Raw genomic sequence first — 14921 nt, forward strand, 5'->3', positions numbered from 1 at the left:
CTGATTTTCAGGTGATCCCACCTTGAGTTCAAATCCTGATTCTGTTGCTGACTGACAGGATGTTTGACCTTGGAAACATTGTTTAACTTCTGCTTCTCTCTCTTTTTGAAGTTGCTTATTAAAATGTGGATAAAAATATCTAGCTTACAGACTTATTATGAGGATTAAATATGATAATATATGTAAAGCACTGGGTTTAGTGCCTGGCACGTGGTCCAGCCTTCATATCTGGAAAGGGCATGATGACTGTTGAAGGGGAAGTCAGGACACAGATGGGAGGCCACCCGTGATTGAAAGGCCACCATGAAAGACATGCAGGATCACTCACTAGCTGGGCAGGAAAGAGGGCCATGATATTTTATGCATATTTTCAGAAAGGGATAAAACATAAAAAGGTTAACAACAAAATTTAATCGGCACACTACGCTCTATTATCCGAGTTTCTGCTAACTGCAGGTCTGCATCATTGAAGAAGAAGAAAAAGGTAAATTCAAATGATTACAATGGGGAGCCTGGGCTGGCGAAATATGTCAGAAGACTTCTAAACTATCTCCATTTGCATCGCTGTGTTGGATGGTCTGTGATAGCTTCCGTCCCTGGGGGAAAGGTGGCAGAAGCAGAAAGCACTATTTCTGTACGTCCTTTTCTGAAAGTGTACCTCTTTACCACCTCTGATTACAATTTTGTGGTTCAGTGCTTATGAGAAGATTTCAAATAAAGGAGCATATTTATGATTCCATTTTGACAACAAAGGGAAGAGCTTTCTCAAATGTCAGAGCAGTTCTGAAGCCTGCATAGATAATACCCAATTCCCTGTCCCTCAGATGCAGGGTACCCACTGCCTCTCAACTTCAACTTTCCATTGCAGTCCGTCTCTCCCTAACAGCAGGTGCAGGCAGATGGAAATATCTGGCCACACATTCTAGGAAGAACCGATAGAGAAGAAAGAATTTTCTGATGACTCCACCATGAGAAGTCACGACGGGGTCATCTGAAAATTGCTGCTCTGGGAAATTAAATACTGCTGTCTGGCCCTGTGCCCTCCACATCTTTAATGCCCTCTAATTTTGCTCCTGGTAACAGAGTAGAACATGTTCATACGGTGTATACATCTGGATCGCTTTCCATGTCCCAAGAATGCTGAAATTAAAGGACATCTGGCAAGCAAAGCCCTTGAAAACCAGCAGTCCATCAAGTATCTAAAGACTGTTAGAGGCAGCGTGTGACCTTGGAAAGGCAAGACTTAATTCCTGTACCTCTTCCTTTTCTCAACCCTGTGATGGGAGAGACAGGCTGAGTGTGAACGGAGGGAAAGTTTACGGCTAAAGACACAGACTGTGAACCTCAGGTGAAATCTACAGTATAAAAACGAAGAATCAGCAGGTCCATTCGGGTCGCAGATCGACAGGCCCGTTCCGTTGCTGCACTTTACCTAACCAGAGACAAAAGACCCAACACACATCTTTGTGGCTAGGGGCACTTACGCCTCGGAAGACCAGAAATGCCGTGGCCTCTGCATTTACTCATTTAGTCAGTATTTGGATGAACATCTATTTTGTGCCCAGCATTGTGCTAAGTGTTGGCCGTACAGTGGTGAATGCAACAGACATGGTCCTTGTTCTCAAAGAGATGGTCAGGAGTGGGGCTGAATAGCATGCAAGGTAATTTCGGACTGTGCAAAGTTCCTGTGATGGTATAATTAACAAGGCACTGCTACAGAAAAAAAACCCACAACAAAACAAGAAGCCTATTTTAGGCTGAATGATAAGGGTGGGGCTTCTCTTAAAAGGTTACATTTAAATTGCTACTTGAAGGAGTTCTATGAAGAGCAGTGGGATGGGGGAAGAACACTTGGGGCAGAAACCCTAGACTGATACCCAGTTACGCCCTACCCTGTAGTCTTCTCCCCTTGAGAGGCTGGAGTCCTTCATCAGTTGACTTTGATAGAGAAGAATGATTTTCCTGGATGGGCCAAACTTAATCAGGCGATGCTTTTGAAAGAGGGTATAGAAATCAGAGACTTGAAGCATCAGAGACGTTCTGTCTCTCTCTTGCTGGCTTTGAAGACTTTTTATGGCGGCAAGATTCTGAGATGCATCAACAAAATGAGGGATCTTGGCAACGGAGCCTTCCCTGCTGAGCCAGTGGATGAGCACACAGCCCAGTCAGATCCTTAATTCCAGCTCTGATAAGTCCCTGATCAGAAAACCCAATTAAGTGATGCCTGACTTCTGATCTACAAATCTGTGAGATAACAAATGGGTATTCTCTTAAGTCACTAAGTTTGTGGCAATACAATGAAAACAAATGCAAGTAGGAAAAAGCAATAGTCATCGGCAGTCGTGTTGTGGTGAGCAGGGAGGAGGATGGACCGAAGGTAAACACGGGCTATTCTATGACAAAAACAGGACAGCCCAGGGGCTGTATCCCAGTACCCACATGTGGTGCTTAGTGCACAGCACGCACTTAAAACATCTGCTGAATGAATGAAGGAATGAATGAATTCATGAATAGTAAAAGTTTCTTGCTAAATAAAGGTGTTTAATCCTAGACTGCCATTTCCACCTCCTCAGATTTGAAAACACTTCTTCAATAGACGTTTATTGAAAGACCATTATGTACAAAGAACTGTACTGCTGTCGGAGGGCTAAGGAAAGTGATTAAGAAATAGAGCCTGGCCAAGAAGCAAATTCTCACACAACAGATCTACTGGAAATTTCCGGATTAGGAAAAACGATACGTACCCGTGGAGAGACAAAAGACTCCATAATGAGGTACAGGTATGACCCAGGAATCCAGATCACAGCTGAAAGCTGATAATTTGAGATTTCAGAGTCTAATAAAATGTTTGGAAAAGTACCAAGTGTTAATCAAGACCAAGGAACGGAGCCCTGCCATAACATAACCGCCTCATCAAAGGCCACATCGTTGACGGCTTGGAGGAAAGGAAAGGAAATGTGAAGGAAATGAGCAGTTCCGCAATGGTGGGGAACTTCATATTGAAAATGCAAAGATGCTCACAGATTGGGAAATTGTAACCCATGTGTCTCCAGTCAAGTCTTCTGGATTTTGTGAACAACCTCTAGAAATTGAGAGATGATAAACGAAGAGAATACTGTCATCTTCAATTAGTTGGAGCATGTTATCCCTGCTGCCCAGGAGGCACAATGATAGCTCAGGAGAAGGTCAGAGTCATACCACTGATGTTTCCAGGAGGGACGAATGAGATCAGTAATAGCACAGCAAGAAATGCATTCTCAAAGAGCAGAACTGAAACACCAAGAAACAACTAACTTTCTTAATTTATACTCATCCAAAGCCCCTTGGAAATTAGCCGGGTTGTTGCCCCAGGAAGAATTCATCTTCATTTTAAACTATGGGGAAATGTAGACTGGCCCCCTTCTAAAACACACCTCAGAAGTGTTTTTCAAGAGGAAATGTCCACACATTTGAGAACCAAACAGTTAAAACTCACTGGCTTAAGCAGAGGGGTAGGAAGTAGCATCTATCTGGTATACCTAATTGGGCTTCAAATTGACTCAAGATTTGAAAGCGACTGAAAGGAATGAGGGAAAATGGTGCACTGCGTTTTTCAAACTTTTGAAATATCATCATCATCGTCATCTTTGCACTTTATGAAAATGGAAAGCGTATCTGTGTGAGTCTCATTCCTCAGCTGATACCACCCATTCTCAAAGAGGTTATCCTACTTTTTTTAAAGTTAGGTCAGGAATTCCATTCACATGTTCAAATAGCTACATAATTGACGGCTTCCTCTCAAGAGTTTAGGAAAACAAGAACAACACTGATTTCATAATAAAGGTTACTTTACATGGATTACTATGTTGAGTATGAGCAAACTCTTCTATGAGATATGACCATGCAATCTCAAATAAACAAATTCAACCTTAAATTCTGTGCATAAAAATGGAGACATATGTTATACGGCTCCTTGCCTTTATAAAAATGTTTTTGAGAGACACGGCTCATGTTACGACAGACAACTGATATGTGACTGATAGAATCACTCTTTGTTAAACTTCATTTCTCATCTGAGATGAAAACTGGCAGCACCTCGGGGAGACATCACAGGAACCATCAGAAAGCTGCCCCAGAAATCGGATTACAGTTTCCCCTAAAATGTCAATATGCATTCAGAGAAACATTGCTCATCGCCAGACTTAGAAGCATCTACAAAATGCTCTGTCTCAGAAGAAGGAGGTCCAGAAAATAGAAAACAACAGAAGACAATTTAAACAGGGTGAGAATCCAAGTCATATGATGTTCAGTTCTGTATCTCTGCTCCTGTGAGCTGAGAGAGTTCTGCCGGGCTGAGTATAATCTACGAGAAAGTGAGCGAGTCAATCTGTAATTTCTGAATCCTGACTGCAGGGCAGGAGAAGTGCAGACTTCAGGGGAAAGCTGTTCTGGTCAGTCTGGGGCTAATTTCCAGGGATGGCGTCAGAGGGATCTGTCCCACCAACGTCAGTATTTCGGGGCACTGGTCACCACAACCATGCTTATCACATCACCGGTGATGTGACATGATCTAAGAGGCAGACGGGCGAAGAGCTTCTATTTTAATGATTATGTTTCACTTTAACGCATATTGTTTAAAAAAAAAAACACCTAGTACATCAAAACTGTCATTTCACATATATGACTTCTAAGGATAAAGACAGGTTTTAAAAGTGAGCTAGGAGTTGGTTTAATGGCAAAAATCATTAGGTGATACATTGACGGCTGAAGTCAAGAATACAATGCTGAAGATAACATTCTTCTTACCTCATTGTTTTGATAGTTTTTTGGCTGCAATTTTTGCTGTTTGTTTCTATTTATAAAATACCTATATGCTTAAGGCAAAAAATTTAGACACACAGGAAAGCACTAATGAAAACCGTAAAAAACAACCATCATGCTATCCCTAAAGATAGACAGTTACGATTTTATTTTTTTACCTATCCAGTACGTTTTTCCTTAAAAATGAGAGTATGTCTTCAAACTCTGGTTCATAGCCTCATTTTCCACTTATAAATATCTAATGAATCTTTTCCCATGCGGTAAGCTTCCTTCTTCAACAACTACTTTAATGGCTGGAGAGTGTTTTCTCATATGGTTAAATCAAAATCTAGTTAATTAATCTCCTACTGTTGGGAATTAAAGTTGCTTCTGTTTTCTCACTGTCATATAAAATGCTGCAATGAACATCTCTAGACTTAATCTTCTTGTACCCATCTCTGAGCATTTAAGGAGATCAACTTCCTAAAGGCAGAGCTGCCAGATTAAAAGGCTTGCCCGTTATAAAGGTATTTTGCTGTAAATGACCAGATTATTCTACAGAAAGTTTACAATAATAAGCTATCCCACTGGTAAGTTATGAGAATACCCATTTCTGTCACAAATAGATCGATGCTATATTTCCTTTAAAATACGTTTAGTGTTTATCAATACAATTATATAACTCAGATTACTAAAGACATGGAACTTAAAAATAATCATACCTACAGAATTAATTCGTGTTTCTCCTTTTGTGAATTACCTGCATATGCTCTTTGTCCTAATTTCTACTGAGGTAAAAGTACTGAAGCAACAACCAGATGTAGATTTAAGTATAAAACATAATACTAAATGCCTTAACTATTACTGTTCCAAGAAGTATTTTCTTTATATTTCTTATAATTCTCTTTTAGATAAGAGGCCAATCATTTGGGGGAGAGATAACATTATTCTTTTATATTATTGTATTTTTTTTACTAACTCATAGAAAAGGTATTGAAAATATGAGTCAAATTAATTCTTTTTTTTTAGAAGAAAAGAGTAAAATATGGTCCTGCCACTTAACTCTAGTCAACAAGTTCAAAGCCACCAAGATAAGAAATGGCATAGTAATAGATTAATTCCAGTGACAGTGATGGATGAGCAAGAACAGAAAAGATGCACAATGAAGTAGCTATTGCAATAAGAAAAATATTAATCCCTAGAATCACTTTATGTGTTACTAGCAGGTTTAGGAAAACCTCACTATCTCTATAAATTTCCATTGTACCTATAACCCCAGTGGGTGATCATCTGTCTTTTTGAAGCTATGACAGCCCATCTTCTTGCGGTAGAGAAGATGGTGGTGGTGGATGGTGATGCCACCCCATTCTACAAGTGCCACATGGAATGCAGTAATATTTTAGTTAAAAGGAACAATTGAATTGAATTGCACATTGAGACTTATTTGAGAATTTCAAAATACTTCTTCACCCATCAAAGAAACTCTCTACCTTCAGGCAGGCAGTCAGCATTTTGAACTGAAGTGGGCTACATAGGATGTCAGGTGTACCTCTGATGTAAAATATATATATCATATTATGAAATGCTAAACAGATTCCTTCTTACTGAAACATCCAGAAATTTCTGGGTAAGCTATGATGTCTGATAGCAAGACCCTACCTACCAGTTAAAACAATCTGCCATCTTCCATTTATTAATTCAGTAGGCATTTACTGGATACCCACTATGTGCCAAGAATTGTTTCATGCATTGGAAATAATAGCATCAAAGCACAGATGAATTCCCACCCTGATGAGGCCAACATTTTGGTAAAGGACGGGTGGAGAGAGTGAGGCAGATAACAGATTTAAAAAAAGGGGGAATGAGAAATGGAAAATAGTGGTAAAGGCTGTGAAAAAAAAAAATACAACAGGGGAATGGGAAAGGGAGTGACTTGGTGAGGTGCGAAGCCGGGGAGAAGTTTAGATAGGGTGGTCTTGGAAAACCTCTTGGAGATGTTGACATTTAAGCCGTACCACTCATGCAAAGGTCTTGGCAGAGAGCATTCTGAATTGAGAGAAGAGCGAACGCAATGGCCCAGAACCAATGTGATGTGTCCTGGAAAGGCGGCCAGTGAGTAAGCACGCAGGGAAATCGGTAGGACCCGGGCTGGTTCCCGTACTGCCTTGAGCCTTAGTGATGAGTGGGGATGTCATTCTAAGGGTGACGGAATTTTAGGCACAGAAGTGGCATGAGTCAATTGACATTTAAAAAAAATCATGTTGGCTGGTGCATGAGGGGTGCAGCATCAGGGGCACGAGGGGAGGCAGGGTTACCGTTTGAGGAGACACCGTGGTCATCAGCATAAAAGATGATGGTGCCATGAACTGGGGGCGCATCCATGGAGGTAGGAAGAAGTAAGCCTCAAAATCCCATAGTTCTTATGTTAAACGTTTAGGACACGGTTCTGACGCTGTCTGTTGATTTTTTGCCTCTTCCGGTAGACTCTATTTTCACTGCTACCGTTTATAAAGTGTCCTGTGTTGCTCTGGGACTTATACACGTGCATTCTCATAACAATTTCATTCCAAGCTCATGTCGGGGAAGTTAACTAACTCCCCAGGCCTCAAACTTCGTGAGGAAGCATATTAAGATTTACCCAGGCCCGTCTGATTCTGAGCAAGGAACAACTCTTAGTCAATACACTATAGTGTCTTTACTTAACCAACTTTAGGGACAGAATTGGTGCAGGGAAACCAGGGCACAACGGAATTTCTATAATGGCTTTTAAAAGGTAAAGGGGGTTGTAAAATTACCAGGAAGGCAGGCCCTTGTTTAAAATGCAGATTCCCGGGCCTAGCCCTGAGAATGCAGAACTAGACTCTCTAGGAGGGCGCTGGAAATGGGCCTTTGAAAAATGCTCCCAGGTGGCACTCAGTAAAATTGGCCAAGACTGCAAAGTAGGCACACAATAAATACTTGTTAAATAAAGGACTGTAATGGGGAAAGGTTCGCCGGAAATGAAAAGGTAGGGTACTTCACTCCCCCGAACTCTGATCCAGAGGAAAATGTAAGCCCATTTTGAAGTGGGCCCAAGCGGAGTCTCAGCCAGACACCTCACATCCACTCGGAGATCAACGATGTGACTAACCCGTGGGTATGGCACACTCAGGTCTTCTAGAAACTTTCTGCTTGAAATAATTACTGTTGATGACTAGGTTCTAAATCCAATTGTCTCCCCAACTGAGGAAGTCCAAGCCCTTCAAATGGTAAATACCACCTATTTTAAGGACAAAGCATCTTTTTAAAAAAAAAATTCATCATTTTGATCTTTTGGCATTTTTGACGCATGGGCTCATTTACCTATTTGACACGACACACACAGTTCCCAGGCCCACAAGACTTTTAGGAGATCACAAAATTTCTTTTAAAAATCAGAATAAAAACCCGAATATAGTCCAGCCTGGATTATATTCAACTTTTATCAAGGCAGTTGTAAAATGTAATTAAATTTTTTTTTTTTTTGTAAATCAAGAAATTGCACATGAAGGCAACAATGCTGAGGGCACATAGAAGTCATCATGTGGCCCTCCTCTGGGTCCAGGTGACAGACATCTTACCTGGCAGGCATTGTACAGGAGCTGATGCTCGAACTTCTTGATCCCAAGAATGTTCTGGAACATCTCGTAGAGTTGCTCTTTGCTCAGAATCAGCTCAGAAGCGGCGCTGGCTGTCATCCGGGCCTGCTGCTTCCTGGGGTCCTCCTCCCCGCGGTAAATGGCATCAAACTTGGCCATCCAGGAGCTCAGCACCGTCTCCTTGCTGAGGCCGTCGATCTCGGGCAGGCTGCGCACCCTCTTCTCAATGTGCTTCTTGAAGACCTCCCGGGAGTCGTTGGCGGAGCAGCCCCCGCTCTGCACCATGCGGGCCACGCGGTCGCTCTTCAGGAACACCTGAGCAAGGACAGGGCCAGGACAGACATTAGGAAGGTGGCCCTGGAGGAACCCACTCCCTGGGACTAAGGGCGGGGCATCACAGGGGTCACCCGTGTGGCTCACATCCTGCCCCAGTACCGCTTATGTGTTTTGCTTTTGTGTCCAAACCTGGAAAGTGGGAGTCACAATGGAACTTGACTAAATTATTGCAAGAACGAAAGCACCCTGAGAGGCAGCCTATAATATAGAGACTTGCTCAGACTGCCTGGGGTCTTCCTCTGCCACTTAGGGGCTGCATTTCTTTTGGCAAATTAACCTCTCTGTGCCTCCGTTTTCTCATCTATGAAATGGGGCTAACAGTAGGCTCTCCAGCACAGGTATTTCTAAAAGAGGATTGGATGAATTAATCTCTGATAAACACTTGAAAAGTAGCCCCTATTCATGCCATATGGGTTGCTGTGGTTGCAATTATTTTTATATGTCAAGTTCCTGGCGTGATGTCTGGTACGTAGCACTTTAAGCAGTACGCAATTCACTATTTACATCTCATTTTATCCTCCCAGTGATACTCACACAATTAAAATTGAACAAGGATTAGGCAAAGATGTATTCAGTGCCTGTCTCCCCTTCGCAGAATGTAAACTCCACATAGGCAAGGACCATGTGCTTCCTGTTCCTCCAAATACCATCCGTCTCTAGAATAGAGCCTGGCAGTTTGAGAGGGAAAACAGGAAGGCAGGTATTCCACTGAACCTATTTTGTAGATGGAAAAACCAAGACTCCAGAGAGGGGAAGGGACTTGCTCTTGGTAACTCAACGTGGCTGACTCTAGCTGCAAAGTCTCTGGACTTCACCCTGGTTCCTTCCTTTCCCATGGGGCCCCCCTGCCTAGGGCAGAAGCCTCAGCTGTTTTTGCTGGTGCTGCCCGGGTCCTGAAACGAAGCATCCATTAAGGACCATGTGCTTTCGCTCCAGCAACCATCATTCGGGAGCTGACACAAGCGACGTGATTCTGGGGTGTCATACAAGGCAGTGAGGCTGCTGCCTCCTATTCACAGAGAGGACACATCTGACACCGTCAAGCTGTCATGGTCGCACCTCCGAAGGTGCATGAATATCCTTCTGGAGGCAGAACGAACGTTCACTCCCCTGTCAGATTTCAGAAGACGCCCTTGTTAGGCGATGGCTTGGGAGGCATCTCAGTCCTCCTGCTTCATCACAAAGCCTTCCTTGCGGAGGAGAGCTATTAGGAAGCTGGGCTCCATTGATTGTCAATTGAACGAACTAATTTAGAAAGAAAGAGGGCTGAGGGTTTGCTACACAGGGTCCCGCTCCACCGATCTGGGAACTGGTGCTCAGCTGAGAACTTAGAGCTCATTGAAAAATCAATTACAGAAAAAAAAATGTTTCAAATGAATCCTCAGGCCTTACGAGCCTTAACGAGCTAAGGAATTCACCCGAAAATCTGTGATACGTAATGCAGACAGTTTCTCTACCTAACACACCGTGCCTGAGTTATAAATCCAGATCTCAAAGAATATCAAAGTTTTGAAGCAAAAGAGGAAGTTTCTGGAGAGGCAGTGGAACGTTGTGACAGGAGCTGTAAGCCATAGTCCCAGCCCAGCTCTGCCACTAACTTGCTGTGTGACCTTGGGTAAGTCACCTCCTCTCTCTGATTCTCTAGTTTCTTATCTGTATGCTGAGGGAGTTGGATGATAAAACTATGAGGTTGTCTTTTCAGCTGTAAGGTTTATCCTCTTCTCCCTGAACCCATTCACCCTTTCTCTGGGGACGCCCTAGGTGGGAGGCTCATGCTGGGTGCCATGGATACAGCGGGGAGCAAAACAGACACAGATCCAGCCTGCATGTCTCCATGACATCGTCCTAATCACCCCATACCAATACCATTACAATCTGGGACAAGTGCTACCAGGGGAAAGGACCTGGTTCCGTGGGTACCCAGAGCCAGGAATCTATCCCAGTATGCAGTCAGGAAAGCGTTCCTGCAGGAAACCTCCTTTGAGATGAAATGTGAAAAGCGGATAGGAAAAGAGAGAGCGTAAGAAGGCGCAATATGTGTACACACCCCGAGGATCGGAGGAAGTAAGGAGAAGCCAGCGTGGCTACGGCAATGAGAGGTGAGAGAATGGCTAGTGTAAGATGGGCAGAAGGGGCCAGATGGCCAAGGGCATGGGAGGCCACATGAAGGATACGGGTAATCATGTTGAAGGGCACTGGGAAGCCACTGAAGGCTTCAAGCTGGGGTGTGATGCCATCAGATTCACATTGTCTGGCTTTAATGTGGAAAACAATATTCTCTGGCTCTGAAAAGGGCCAAGAGAAAGTTAGACAGGAGGCCAGCTGGGAGGCACCAGTAGGAGCGCAGGTGAGTCGTGATAGTGGTGGAGATGCAAAGGGGTTAATTCTTGGCTGTCAGCTCTAATGATCATCAGAGGTGACTTAAAACATCTCATCAACAGTGAAGTCATACTCTCCTCCCAGCTGTCCATATCAGTGTCCCCCAGACCTGGAGCAGGCCCCCATCACAAGCTCTTAGCACCATATTCCCTTCCCCCGAAGCCTTTCCACAGCTGCCATTTCTCATCTGTCTTTGTGACTGTTTGGTTAAGAGCTGAGGCTCCAGCCAGACTAGAAGTCCCAGAAAGGCAGCAGTTGAGGTGTTTTTTTCCTATTACTTCTTCTAAGTGCCCAGGGCAGTGTCTGGCCCATAATTGGTGCTATGTCGAATGAGGGAATCAGTGAACGAATAACACGAACAAAATGGACATCTCAAAGCAGAGACCCTCCTGAGATTATATCTGGATGAAGGCAAGAAGGTAAAGAAGAAACCAGCAAGTGCAATACAGTGGTCTCTTAAAACAAGTGACCGAGGCTACATTTTCCACGGGACCTGACAGCGGCAGGTAAGGAATGAGGATACTGGCACACTGGTCCCAGCTGGCATCCATGACCGCACACATTACCTGCCTGGATCCTGTACGTATGATCCGTTTCCCATAGTCCCTTCCTTCGTCCACAGTAGCTACTCAATAAGTATGTTACCAGTGGATGACCTTAGACAAGTCACTTAACTTCTATCAACCTCACGCTCCGTCGCTGTCACACTGGGTTCATCCAGCCAGCCTTCTCTGACGAGGATCGACTCAAAGGACTCTGCAAAGTGGAGGGTGCCATCCGTCCAGAGGGAAGATGTGACTGCCAGGCTCCAGAATGAAAGGAGCGGAGGGACAGGTCAAGAGGGCAGAGGAAGGAGGCAGAAGATGGAGGAGATGGCAAAGTGCCCAAGGGAGGCAGGACGGCCACGGGGAGAGAAGGTGGCAGCAGAAAACGAATTTTCCAGGCACCGCATCTGTCTTGGCTTCTCTGTCTGTCAGAAGGGAAGTGGGGCCTGGGCCAGCCACGTGCTCGTGTGTCTCTTAAAACCACCCCTGAAATGCACCCGTACTGAGAGCTCTCTCTGGTATTTTCGAGTTTGTTTTCGGTTTTATTTCCTGGTGGCTGTTGGAAGAGACTTCAACCCCAGGCACAGCTCAACACGGCACATCCATAAATCGTCCCTACTCCTCTGCCAACTTCCAGACAGGTCATAATGGGAAAGGGAAGATAAACAAATAAATACGGAATGGTGAAGGGCAGTCAGTTCAGCGACTCGACCTCATCCATCAGTCCTTCCCTCCATCGCCAGAGCCCCGCCACTTCAAGGCTGTTTTAGAGACACGCCAGCACCTTGGTACTTAATGACTGTCCACGGTGCCGGGGGAGGCTGGCCCAGCTCCTGCTTCCTTACTGACAGGTGGAGAACCCAAGACAGAGCCTTTCCTGCTCTACCAAAGCATCTCATTTCAACATGAATAAGACAAATACCTAGAGGTTAGAGTAAGTAAGATTTTTTAAACACTACAACATCCAGATGGCTACTAATGAATGACACACCGATGATGGGTGGAGTGAGCTGTAGTGCCAGACGACCTGGGACCAAATCCTGGCTCTACCAGCAGTTAGTTTTGTTGGCTGAGCAAGTTACTTCGTCTTTCTGGACTTTCAGTTTCCTCATTTTTCAAATGGGAATCATGACCCTCCCGGTGGGGAGCGTACAGCTCAGTGGTAGAGCAGGTGCTTAGCATGGATGAGGTCCTGGGTTCCATCCCCAGTACCTCCATTTAAAAAATCAAATAATCAAATAATAAATAAACAAACCTAATTACCTCCTCCCAAAATAAAAAATTAAAAAAAACAAAACCCTCCCTTGTAGCATTGGGTGAGGACTCAATATCTGTCAACTGGGAAGCAGGGCACCTGTGTGTAAAGAATGTAATAAAAACCAGCTGTTATTTTTAAAATAAAATATCATGTAGCCATGAAAAAGGATACTTTTTTTTTCATGAGCATCAAAAGATGTCCGTGATTTACTGTTGAGCCAGAGACTTCCCACGGTAGGGGTGAAGTGGGGTTGAGGTACAGACACATAACCCCTGACTCAGAAATATGAGAGTTCATACAGCTTTTTACTCTTGAGAGTGTGTCATAGGTGTGACTTTTGCAGAAGGAGGACCAAGACTGAAAACCACACTGCAAATGAAACAGGTGGGTTAGTAATACTTTTTAGTGATTTTCCATCTTAACATAGAAATCAAATAGTTCTCTTTATGTATATAAACACATCAAAAAAAAATCCCTGGAAAGATACAGCTCACAATTAATAGAGGTAGTCTAGGATGGATGATGGCACGACAGGCATTTTTCTAAACCATCTCATTTACATTTTCTCCCACATTTTCTATGCTTATAATTGGCAGGTTTTACTTTCACAGTCACTTAAAACTTCTTTCCGCATGGGAAACTACAAATTTTACTGTCACTGAGGCACGGTGCACGGTTAATTTCTAAAATAAAATAAGATCCATCTCTGGATCTTAAAGATATTCGGCACCAGAAAGGAAGGGATCCTGGGCAGACTTCAGAACAGATCTGGGGCTGTGACCGGTGGTAGGTGGGGGTAGGTTAGGAGCAAAAGCAGTTCCCTTGACCCTTCTACGCCCTTTGCCCCTGCCTTGACCTTGCACCTCCCGTACCCCGTGTCCAGGCTCCAAAGTAAGGAGTGGGTTGATTCGCTAACTTTCAACTCTCTGCTATCATTTCTACGCAGCGAGCGGGCACTACACCATCATTCTTCTCCTCGAACCGTAATATATTCCCAATGGGGCACTTTCCACTTGCTACATTTACAGTGAGGTTGTGTGTTTGAGTGTGTGTGTGTGTGTGTGTGTGTGTGTGTGTGTGTAATTTAATCTTGAGAACAATTATGCAAGGAAGGTCCTGTTACAGATGGAAAAACTGAGGCTCAGACACGGCTAAGGTCCCAGAGCCAGTGTGCACAGAAGTAGGATTCAGCCCCACATCTTTCAGACACTAAACTCATCCTCTTAACCCCCTGGCCCTCTGCCTCTTCCTCCCGTGCCTGGCTTTTCCCACAAGCGTGAATGCCTTTAGAATGGCTAGTTCCTCTTTTCCTAAGGATTTATCTGTTTTAAGGCCACTGAGGAATTACAGGGGTTTTGCTCATTAGAAAATACAAAGCTTTATTTCAGAAAAATGCCAGGTATGACTTGACATCTACTTTTTTTTTTTAAAGTTCAATCATAAAGATGAAACGTGTGTCACCCTGTGCAGAGGACACGTGCAGCTTTTGCCCGTCGACCATCCTTCCCTTTGTAATAACAGAACCTCAGTCCGAGCACGCCTTTGTCACTACACAGCTTCAGTGGGCTGTCCATCACAGGACCTTGGCCTGCCTTTGCCAAGTGGTGGGTTGGGACCTGCGCTTAGCAAGCAGACTTCCCCTTCTGGGGATCAGATTCAGAGCGGGGTGGGTTTGGAGCTGATTCACATCAACGAAGGGGTGTCCATTATCTCCTGCTACCTGGCTTCCCGGAGTTAAGCTCCCCTGAGTTCCATCATGTCTTCAGCTTGGTTATTTCCTTTAATATCAAAACAACCACAGTCATTGATATTCTTGTTGTTGTTAATATTGTTAGGACTTAACTGAGCCACAGTCAGTTTCTGGTGCTAGCAACTGAAGAATCGTGTCCGATACATCATTCAAAACTAGTTCGACAAAAACCAACCAGGACTTTGTTAGAGAGGGTCAGATCAAAAGACAGCACAACCAAACCAACTCAGTCATAGCCGTGTCCCTGGTGGAAGTCC

The 14921-nt window shown here is 44.0% G+C and overlaps 1 protein-coding gene across 3 annotated transcripts in view; it reads right to left on the minus strand.

The window, feature by feature from the left end:
* Window positions 1–14921, minus strand: part of CADPS (calcium dependent secretion activator) — a 414447-nt gene that overhangs the window by 302626 nt on the left and 96900 nt on the right. For all 3 annotated transcript variants that reach the window (XM_072941600.1, XM_072941599.1, XM_072941598.1), the window contains exon 3: window positions 8379–8711. In XM_072941600.1, the coding sequence (XP_072797701.1) occupies window positions 8379–8711 (333 nt within the window). The remainder of the gene's footprint in view (window positions 1–8378; window positions 8712–14921) is intronic.

Source organism: Vicugna pacos, chromosome 17 (genome assembly GCF_048564905.1).
Source record: "Vicugna pacos chromosome 17, VicPac4, whole genome shotgun sequence".
Taxonomy (NCBI): Eukaryota; Metazoa; Chordata; class Mammalia; order Artiodactyla; family Camelidae; genus Vicugna; species Vicugna pacos.